This window comes from Sapajus apella, unplaced genomic scaffold (assembly GCF_009761245.1).
Source record: "Sapajus apella isolate SASKATOON/1434 unplaced genomic scaffold, GSC_monkey_1.0 scaffold72, whole genome shotgun sequence".
In the NCBI taxonomy this organism is placed as follows: Eukaryota; Metazoa; Chordata; class Mammalia; order Primates; family Cebidae; genus Sapajus; species Sapajus apella.
The window spans coordinates 2,665,119-2,675,603 of record NW_022437012.1 but is presented as its reverse complement, the minus strand read 5'-3'; the positions used below and the strand labels follow the sequence as shown (position 1 = coordinate 2,675,603).

General features: G+C 56.3%; 1 protein-coding gene across 1 annotated transcript; it reads right to left on the bottom strand.

Annotated features, from left to right (window-relative positions):
• Positions 1 to 993: 993 nt before the first annotated feature.
• Positions 994 to 6,679, bottom strand: EN1 (engrailed homeobox 1). The gene is made up of 2 exons (XM_032250655.1): positions 5,150 to 6,679; positions 994 to 2,092 (listed from the first exon to the last, which is right to left on the bottom strand). The coding sequence occupies exons 1-2, from the start codon at positions 6,021 to 6,023 to the stop codon at positions 1,776 to 1,778; spliced, it is 1,191 nt and encodes a 396-aa protein (XP_032106546.1). The 5' UTR covers positions 6,024 to 6,679; the 3' UTR covers positions 994 to 1,775.
• Between the last annotated feature and the right edge of the window lie 3,806 nt (positions 6,680 to 10,485).

Genomic DNA, 10,485 nt, shown 5'->3' with positions numbered 1-10,485 from the left:
AAAAAATCCTGGACAAAGGGGAAAGAATACTTCCTGAGAAGGAACCTCCCCGTCCTCACCTTTTCATCTCTCAGACCAGCTCCTGACCTGGAAGGATGGGCCCCAGTGTCAGCAGCCACAGGCCAGACTTTTCCTTCTGGGAACCCAGGGTGTCCTGAGGGCCCTGGGGGCTTCTGCATGCGCCCCCCTTGGTGAAGAAGAAACTAAGGCTTTGTGGGGATGCCTAAGGGAACCCTGTTTGGTTTAGGATCCAGACACGGCAGGCCGGCGCGCATCCCGGATTCAAGGCCCAAACAGCCACTGCGCACAGCTTCCCAGCTTTTGGGCCTCCGCTCCTCCAGCTTTGCGGGATCAGGAGATCCAAGCCCCGCAAACCTCCTCATGCCGCCCCCGGACCTATGCTTCGCCAACAGAAGCGCTCCCCCAAAGGAAAAGCAGTGAGTCCAGACTGAAGAGGCCAGGTCAAAGCACCCCACACCCAAACAGGCTGGTGGGGAAGGAGGGAGGCAGGCCTCCGGGTCTGCTCCCGCCCGAGAAGGTCTTCTACCTCTGGATGAAAAAAAAAAAAAAAAATCTGCAGCAAATCCTGCATCAGTGGGAAAATAAAAGAAAGAAAGAAAACGAAAAGAAAGGTGCAGGCTGGAGTGAGGAGCAGGTTGTACCGGAGGAGGCCGCCGCTGCACTGGGCCTGGACCCGGGCTGGGAGCATCCCGGCAGCCCAGGCGGTGTTTCGGAGGCCAGGGCTGGGGTTGCCGGCCTTTGAGTTCCCTTGAACGCAATCGGAGACCAGACTTCTCCCGCTAGACCCTTCAGACCCAGGCCAAACCCGATTCTGGGCCGTCCACCACCGCACTTCCCTTTCGCCCCTGCATTCGTTGTGCGGTGATCTCAAGGCCTGGCCGGCTCCCGGCCCGGCGTGTGCAGGGGCGCTGGGGCGCTGTGTGCCCAGACCCACGCCCTTCCCGAGCCCGGAAACAGGAGGGCCGCTAGCGCTCGTGAGCACAGTGTACACTTTATTTCAGACTACAGATTTCTGAACATAATAAAATCTTTGGTTTGCAGCGGCGGTTCAGTCTCGCAGTCTGTGGGGTCGTGTTTCTCAATAAGTCTCCGGAAAACGAAAGGGGGGGCGTAGAACAGACAGACCGACAGAAAGGACCCGGGAGGTGGGGGAGAGGCGGTGGGCAGACACGCGAGGAAACACTCACGCACACAAAGAAAAGTCCCAGAGAAACCAGGGCCAGCGATGCGGGTCGGGAGGCACCGGAGAAGCAGTGACATTCAAATGAAAAAGGCAACGAAAACGAAACTGGGCCGGGGGCAGCGAGGCGGAGGGGGAGGGGATAAAATAATTATAATAATTATAATAATTATAACAATAATAATAAAGATTAATAAAAATGTCCAGCAAATAGAGATCGCTACACGTATGTGTTTTCCTTACCTGAAATTAAATATATACAAGGTCGTAAGCGGTTTGGCTAGATAGAGCTTTAAGGAGTTCGCAGTTTCGTCCCTTATACTGTGAATAGAGAATAGATCTTATTTTTCGATAGCACCTGTCCGAGTCTTTCTCCCTTTTCAAAAATGCTGCGTTTCAACGTCACTGTCCATTCTGAGGCTCTCTTTCTGTCTCTCTCGCTCTTTTCCCTCCGCTCCCTCCCTCCTTTGCACAGATGCCTTCTCCCCCAGCTAGGGGTGGAGTGGCGACCGCGGCAGTGCCGGGAGGGGGCGCGGGCGCGGCGGCCGGACCGCGCGGCCCCTGCCGGCGGCGGCTACTCGCTCTCGTCTTTGTCCTGGACCGTGGTGGTGGAGTGATTGTACAGTCCCTGGGCCATGAGGTGAAGCGCCAAGCCGTTCTTAATGCCTGTGGCTTTCTTGATCTTGGCGCGCTTGTTCTGGAACCAGATCTTGATCTGGGACTCGTTGAGGCTGAGCTCCTGGGCCAGGGTCTGCCGCCGCTGCTCAGTGATGTAGCGGTTTGCCTGGAACTCCGCCTTGAGTCTCTGCAGCTGCTCGGCCGTGAACGCCGTCCGCGGCCGTTTGTCCTCCTTCTCGTTCTTCTTCTTCTTCAGCTTCCTGGTGCGCGGACCTGCAGCGGCGGAGAGGGCCGGGGTGGGGGTAGGGGTGGGGGCGGAGGGCAGAAGGGAGGGGGAAGAGGGCAAAGGAAGCCTTGAGAATTGCCTTGCCCAGCTGGGCCTCCAGCCCCGCACTTCCAGGGCGATCTTGGAAGCCCTGCAGAACCCTTGGCTCCCTCCCGCCGGCCAATCCCTCCACTGAGGGGCCCCTCCCCAGGCCACTGGGGTCTCTGGGTTCCCTTTAGGAGGGCAAAGGAGCAGTGAAGGAAAACTGTTTGAGGTTGTAGGTGCATCTCACACCCCAGTTCTCACAGGACAGTCAGGGACAGACCGAAATCACAACATTTCCGGGGCCAAGAAGGCAGTAATCCAAGATGGAGAGATACCTAGAGCTCATCTGGTCCAGCCCAGAGTTGGGGTCAGGGGCCTGCTGTCCTCACAGCCCTGAAATAGAAAGGACTGGGACAGTGAGGGCAGGCCCTGGGGGAGTCACCAGCCTTCAAAGTAATCCTCCTCTCCTCCTCAAGAAGTGTACCTGCAGGAGCACCTACAGTAAGACCCCATCTGCTTGTAGCTATTAACCCCAGAAAACAACGGGATAGGGAAGGGACTGGGAGAAGTATTTGGTGTCTGCCTCCCATCCCACCTTCCCACACACACCTCCACAGCTTCTTTCTCTTTGGCCTAAAGGAAGCCTTTTCCAGGGTTTCAGGGATGCAGAGACCACCCCTTCTCTGAAGGAGAAGAAAAGGCCCTCACCGACCCCCATGACCCTGGCCCCTGGGTTTTCAGCCTTGCCCCTTGGATGGTGCCAATAAGAGAGGGCCTTCCCCATTCCTCCATCAGGCTGAGTGGGGCAGGGTCTCCCTCATCTGGGTATTCCCCATCTCTCTTTTGAACTGCTGCAATTTCAGGACTGAAAACTGAATAACAAAAACAAGCCAGATTGGCTTTCTCTGCCCACTGATGACATTTGCAAGGAGACTGCACCCCCTTCTCCCATCTACAGCAGAAAGAAGCAGAGGTAGGCAGACAGGGATGACCTAGAAAAAAAATTGTGCTTTGACCCCAAGAGAGGAAAGGGAAGGGGACACAGGAAACCTCCTTAAGAAGGTGAGGTTCTCCTCAAATACTAGTTTGGGAGGAGGGCCCAGCCCCTGAGAAAGGAAGGAGGGAAAGCGAGAAAACCAGGAGAGGATTGAGCTGTTGGTGTGTGCCTCAAAAGCCTGCACTTCTGCCCATCTGCTTCCACACCCAAGTCTTCTGGCATTTACTTTCTGGGTCCTGCCTTGGTTATGGTAGCTTACTGAACCAAGATAAGTCCCTCTCAGGCCTGTTTATCCCTAAAACTGTCTAAAAAGGAGGATCTTTGTCCGCATCTCTGAACATGCTGAAACCTCCGGCATCTGGGCAGCTGGCTCCTGGGGCAGGCAGGAGCCTGGGTAACCAGCTGTCCTATGACAAAGAGTCCAGGCCTAGCACACTGCAACGACTCAGATCTGGGTCGCAGCTCATCCCCTTCTCCCCCAACTGCCCAAGACGGAGAAGGAGCCGATCCCCTCCCTACCTACCCAGGCCCATAAGAAGGAAAGTGGCCAAGAACAAAGCCAAGGCCCTCTCCAGAGCAGAACTGGGGTTTAGATTCGTAATTATCTGAGTGGGCAGAAATAGCCAAGGAAATGTGCACATCCCCAAAAAGGCCCCGCTGCGCGTTGAGCGTCCGGGACATGTTGAAGTGTTGTTGTATGTGTGTGCAGAGTCACGGACTCTTGTAATAAAATCGTAGTCTCCCGGCCAGCCCGAGCAGTGCAGCCTGACAGCTCAATCACTCTATCCATCAGGCAAGTCAATCAAAGCAGCTTTTCGGAGGTTCAGGGAGCCCGACGTGTCAATAACGGGGCTCGAGATGGCGGGGGCTGATAGTGCGCATCGATCCGCGCCCGGCCGGCAGCGGTGGGGCGGCAAGAGACCAGCGAGAGGAAAGCGGCGCGTGGCTACGTTGCTCCCGGCCCCCTGCCGGACCGGGCGCCTGGAGTGCTGATCTTGGGCCAAAGCTTCTGCTGCTCTCCCAGACACTGCCGGCCGGGCCGGGGCGTCGGGCAGGCCTCGGCCTCCTCTCCTAGGGCCCAAAGGAGGTCTCCGACTCGGGTTCGCCAAAGGCGAGGGGCACGCGGAAACGGGGTGGAAGGAAAGCAGGGAAAAACAGGCCTACGGATGCCAGAAAGCTGCTAACTGTTGGATGTGCGGAAGAAAGGAGTGAAAAAAGGAAAGCGCCGGGCCGGGAGGATGTGGGAGCCGCGCCGCGGAGAAACTACGGAGGAAGCTGGCTCTTAAGCCCTTGGCCCCGCTTTCTGGCTTGTGCCTGACCTGTTTTCTCTCCTCTCCCACTGTCTGTCAGCTCCAGAAAACCAGGGGCTGCCAGCACCCACCTTTTTGGCAACTGCCTTTCCCTGGATTTTACCCACCCGGGTTAGACTCTTTGCTACACGGCCCGGGGATAGGAACGGCGTTCAGACGCTTTCCTCTCTGTCTTCCTGTGTATCCCCATATTTATCAATGTAAATGATAAATTGCAGAAAATATCGAGATCATGTTCGTGTTTGTAAGGACACACAGTGAAGATAATTTTTCTGGACAAGGCCTTCTCTGGTCCAATCTGGCCTCCGGACGATCGATCAGGCTGGTGGGATTTCAGACACACATCTTTAGGCCCACCTTCCCGCCATATCTAAACACTGGTTTCCCCGGAAAGAAAAACACTGACTGTATACCTTTCCTAAGAATAATACAGATAAAAGACAAAGAAGGCCCCAGGGGTTCAGAGTTCAAAACCAAAGAATCGAGACTCGAGCCTCCTGTGCCACGAGCTGTAGCTTCTCGGGTGGTGGCCGCAGAGGCCAGGATCGCAGAGCTGAGTGAACATTCGGTTGTGGCTGGCACTGGGTGAGGAAGCAGGCGTGAGAGACAGGAGTGCCCGAGGCCGGGTTTGCTCTCCCTAGCGCCGCAGCTTGGAGTTCTAGGGCGGTCCGCGGGGCCAGAAGGCAATGCGCAGCCTGGAGTTGGGTACTCACCGGAGGATGGACGATCCGAATAACGTGTGCAGTAGACCCAGGCGGGCCATACGAGAGGCTGCTGCGAGTCAGTTTTGACTACGGGCCCGCCGTTGGCTGAGCCCATAAGTAGGATGGCTGGGTTGCCGTGCTCCGGGTATTTGGTGCCCTGCGCGCCGGGGCTCCCCGCGCCGCCTCCACTGCCGCCGCCACCGCTGTCCGAGGGCTTGGCTGCTGCAGCCGCCGCGGCCGCCGCTGCCACGGCCGCCGCGGCCGCAGCAGCCGCCGCCGCCGCCGCAGCCGGGTTTCCAGCTTTAGACGCGCCCGCGCCGGCAGCGGCTGGCTGGGAGCCGTCGGGTGGGCCACAGTTCGCGTCCGGGGCGCACAGGAGCGAGGCAGCGCCTGGCGCCCGGGTGCCCAACGGGTGGACAGGGTCTCTACCTGCGCCAGTCTGGCCTCTGTCACGCTCGACCCGGCCTCCTCCTCCTCCTGCGCCTCCTCTGGCCGCCGCAGCTACCAGAAGCTGCGGTGGCGGCTGCTCCTTTTTGCAGCCGAAGTCCGGCCTCAGGATGTTGTCGATGAAAAAGTTGGTGGTGCGGTGCAGCTGGGCCGCTGGCTGCTGCTGGTGAGCAGGCGCCCCGAGATGCTGAGGCGGCGGGGGCGGGGGATGTGGGGGGAGGTGCGGGTGGTGGGCCAGGGGCGGCAGGCAAGGCGCCGCGGGCGGCGACGGGGGCGCGGGCTGCGGGGACACGGGCACGCTGTCTCCATCGCTGCCGCTGCTGCCGCTGGCGCCCGGACTGAGGCTCAGGCTGAGGCCGCCCTGGGTCGCCGCCGCCGCCGCCGCGCCGAGGCCCGAGTCGCGCTGACTTTTAGGTTCCGGCTGCTGTTCTTCCATGCTCTGCCGCCCCGCCGCCCCGGCCGCCGCGCCGGCCCCCGCCCCCACCGCCTCGCTCCCCACCCCACTTTGCCAGCGGCCCGTGGGGGTGCCCGGAGGAAGGAGGCAGGCGAAGCCCTAGCGAAGGCTCGGGGCGGGTGCAGGAAAAAAGCTCAGGCGTCTGGCCTGGATCGCTTGCTCTTATCTAGCAGATAGATCTCGCTGTCTCTCTCTAATTTGTAGACATCCAGATATGGAGACACTTGGCTATTTCTTTTTTTCTTTCTGCAACCAGATTCAGTGATTTGATTTAAATGGGGAGTAAGCCACGAACAAAAAAAAAAGAAAAAAAAAAAAAAAAAAGAAAAAAAGAAGAAAAAAAAAGAAAAGGAAAAAGAAACCAAGAAAAAAAAAATCAGCTCCAAGAATTTTTTTCTTAAAGGGGAAAAAAAAATAGTCTTTAAAGTCTAGCCATCTTCCTAGGCAGTAGTGAGGGGTTTGACTTCCCCGAGTGTCACGCTCAGCTGTGCCCAGAGCATGAGGCTGGCAGCGCCTTTAATCGCCTTTGCTTTTTTTGCAGGGAGAGCGCGTCTCCGCCAGCGCCGGGCTAGTTTTTTTTTTTTTTTTTTTTTTTTTTTTTTTTTTTTTTTCAAATCTCTGACAGCTCGGATCTTTGCACAAACTCTCTCGCTTAAAAAAAAAATCACCCAGGCACACTTTTTGCGTTCAAACCGGAAGCACGTGAGTCAGGGCCGCACGTGTGCGGGGCCAATGGCGAGCCGGGACTCGCGCTGACACTCCGGCCTCGGCCCAATGGGCGCGCGCGGGACTTTGCGGATAAATAATCCGGGGGCGTAAGCCGCGGGCGGAGAGGGGGCGCCGCGGCGCCTGGCCCGTGAGTCGGTCCGCCCTCCCCCACCCGCTCCCGCACCCGGGCCCCTCCCCCTCCGTCATGCCGGGACCGAGGAGGGGGCAGAAGAAACCCGGGAGGGGTGGATTTGGGATGTAGGCAAATGGAGAAGCAACTCCATAAACAACTTGTTGGAGAAATGCAGGATTATGGGTCTGTGCGCGCCGAGAGCAGGGGCAGCAGGCAGGAGCCTAGCTGTTTTGCACCCCCACGCCTAAGAAACTCAGCTTTTTATTTTCTCCTGTTATGAAGGATGAGTGGTTGTTGTCACTGCTGGTTTGTGTGTTTGTGGGTGGGTGTGGGTTTGGGTGTGTGTAGTGGAGGGAGAGGAGTGAGACGAGGAGGTTGGGGATGTGAAATAGATCTAGAGTTGATTACTTTCTGAGGCGCAATTTATTTTTCACAAATAGCAAACCTGGAAGGCCCACTGCGCCTAGCTAGCATCGCACGCTTAAGTTTGTACGACTCCTGCCGGCCGGCTTCATTGCTTTCCCATTGTGGGAAATCCGCACCCATGTCCCGGTCCGGACTTTGCACAACACCCTGGAGCTGCCCTGGCGCCAGAGAGCCAAAGCCCGGAGGACTCGAAATAGCTCCCGGGCCAGCCGGCTGGACCTTCCCTGGCAGTGGGAGTCCGAGCTGTCACCGCAACGCAGAGTTGTCTCTGGAGGGCCCCCAGCCGGCGAGTCAGAACGCGGATGCACTCTAGGCCCTAGCTTTAGAGTTGAGGGTAACCTCCGCGTTACATTTTCCTGCAAAGTAATATCTAATAAATAAAAGCGCTGCACCCCAAGTGTTTGCCAAGCTGACGTTGTGAACAAGGAGTTTCCCCTCAGTTGCGGGGTAACTGAATTTCCTGGGAATGCTCCCAACTCCCCTGGAGCCTCCGGCTCCAGCCCTCTTCGTTCTTCTCTAGTTTGGGGGGACTACGGCGCCGCCAGCCGCTTCCATTCTGGGCTCTTCTTCGCTATTTCCTGGTGGAGGCACCCCCAAAGTTTTCTCATAACAGAGAATGTGAGGGACGGGGTGGGGTGTGGACAGAGGCTCGAGGCATCTGCGGGACTTGTCTCCGGAGTCGTTTTGGAAGACCATTATCCGACTATGCTGAAGCCTTCGGTGACCGAGAAAGGCGTTGGCAAACGAGGCCTTCGCCGGTGTCATCTTAGAGCTCCAGCAGACCTCCTCCGCCCTGAATGCCCTCCCCAAATGGAACAGTGGAGAAAGGATCTCTCAGGAAATGTTGTCTATTTGTGACATCCGTAATAATCCCCCTACCTCCAGTTTTCCAGAAAACTCACAGGGGGTTAGGCTAGGAGGAACATGCAACTAAACCCACAACAAGCCGAACCATCACTGCAGCAGCTGAAGTTTCTCAAAAGGGCTGCTAGAGGGCAGGAATTGGTATTGCTCGCCGCATCTTGGGAGCAGGAGAGGGTTCCCCGATTTTGAGGGCTGAGTTCCCGGCTAGACTTGCGCTGCGCCCTAGGGGAGAGAACCTCTTTCCCTAACGCTGCGCGGCAGTCTTCTCAACCTTCCCAAGCCGCCTCCAACCCCACCTTGGAGTCTCCCGATTCCTCTTCCGTCGCACACCTAGGGCTCCCCGAAATCTCTAGGCGCCCCCACCCCTTCTCCCCGAAATGGGGGTGGGATTGTATTTATATTTAAGTTCGCAAAATTGAAATCTTTATCCCGCAAGCAAGCGTAGGTACTTAATTAAATTCTAATTAGGACACTATCAATATCCTATTTAGCCGCGTAGCTTTTGTGCGCCGCGGTCCCTTTCAGCGCCGTAAATAGGGTCTCGACGCCTTATCTCGCCTGCAGGAGACGCCTCGAGAAGGGCTGCGGAAGATAATTTATAGGTTTTAATTACTCTTCATTCCGCCTGATCAGCTTGGCGTTCATCACAGGCCTGTGAATAAAACCCTGGTCAAAAGCTCTGTCACATCGCGCTGGCAAGACGCTTAATCAAAGTGAGCGGCCCCGCGCGCCGCGCGGCCCGGCTCCTCCACGTAATTTCCAGCCTGCTGATAAAGCCAGCTGAATAATGCGGCGGCCCTTTGGAGACACCATTTACAGAAATGACTTTATTGACGGCTTAACGTCGGTAATTCATTTTACCTTTCATGTAGTGGAGCCCGGATTTGTTACAGTAATGGGATGATAAATGCACCCGCGGCCCACGAGCTCGAGCTGGATTAGGCGGCACTCCGCGCACTGGCTCATCCCCCCCACCTCCCCCAGGCCCGACCTGGCCCGGACGCTAGGTACCCCGCATCGCCCTGCGCTCCATGACCTCCACCCAGACCCTACGCCCTCCTCTCCCTCCTGCAAATGAACATGCTATTGGGAACTCTGTGTGAGCGCATTGGCATCTTGGCAAGCCTGCGAGTGAAGTGTGTGAGGCTGAGTGAACAAATGCTGGCGGAGACGGATGGGTGAGGGGTTCAGAGGACTCTGAGTGAGCCGAGAGCTGGGCGTGTGAGTGAGGAACTACGGGCAGGGTGAGTTGTGTGTACAAGTATGTGGGTAAAGGGGTAGGGTGTGTGTGAAGGGTTGTATGTGCATGAATGGGTATATTTGTGTGGCAGTCCTTTTGGGGGTACTTGCTTCTGCCTTTGGCAGTTAAGAATCACTTTCAACTTGATAGATGCTTAGGCCGGGGTGGCAGGCAGGTGGGCCTGCAGGTAGCAGGTGGGGAAGCCTGACCCAAATGGAATGGAGCCCCATTCTCCAAATGCCATCTGCTCCTGGGCCAAGGGTATGCAAGTGTGGGGGTACGCAGTGTGCATTTCTATGGCCTTGTAGTTCTGAGCTATGCAGTCACCTGGGCTAGAGGCCCACAGAAGCCCACAGACTGGGCTATGTCTCTGCAATAAGTTGATTGTCCCCAAGTACCCTTTACTTGGGGATAGCCCAGATAAAATTGGAGAATGACAAGGAAGATAAAGATTTTGTTTTGACTCATATGCCAAAGTTGGTGGGGGAGGGCTACTTTTTTCTCTTGGAGGAAGGAGGTCCCAAAGAGGTCTTCGGTGATGGGGGAGTTGGGTAAATAGGACAGAGAAACACCCCAGCACTCCTTCCCTTCTCCCATCCCTGGACTTCCTGCATTCTCTGAGGCTAATCAGGAGCTTCCACCGAGCAAAAGGCACCTGGCCCAACAGAGAATGATGCATACATGCTTGGGGAGCTGGTAGCTAGGGGAGTTTGGGGATCATGTATTCGGAAGACTGACATATGTTTATTAGAGTGAAGGCTGAGAAATTTTATCCTTCTTTCTCTCCTTTTCTAATTTTGGGGAAAACGCTCAGCGGTTTTGAAGAGTGGCCCGTGGCTGTGGGGACCAGAGTTTATATTTGTGTTTATTTGCTTGGTATATGAGAGCCACCCAGAGAGAAAATGAGTTTATAAAATCTGTGTGTGTGTGTGTATGTGTGTGTGTAGTGTGTGGCAGGAGGTCCCTCTATGTGCACATTAGTGTGTACACCAAACACAGTCCCACTAGTCGGGCATGGAGAAATTGCTGGAGGTTTTCGTATAAGCTGTTCAGAAGAGAGGGCCAGCCTCTGT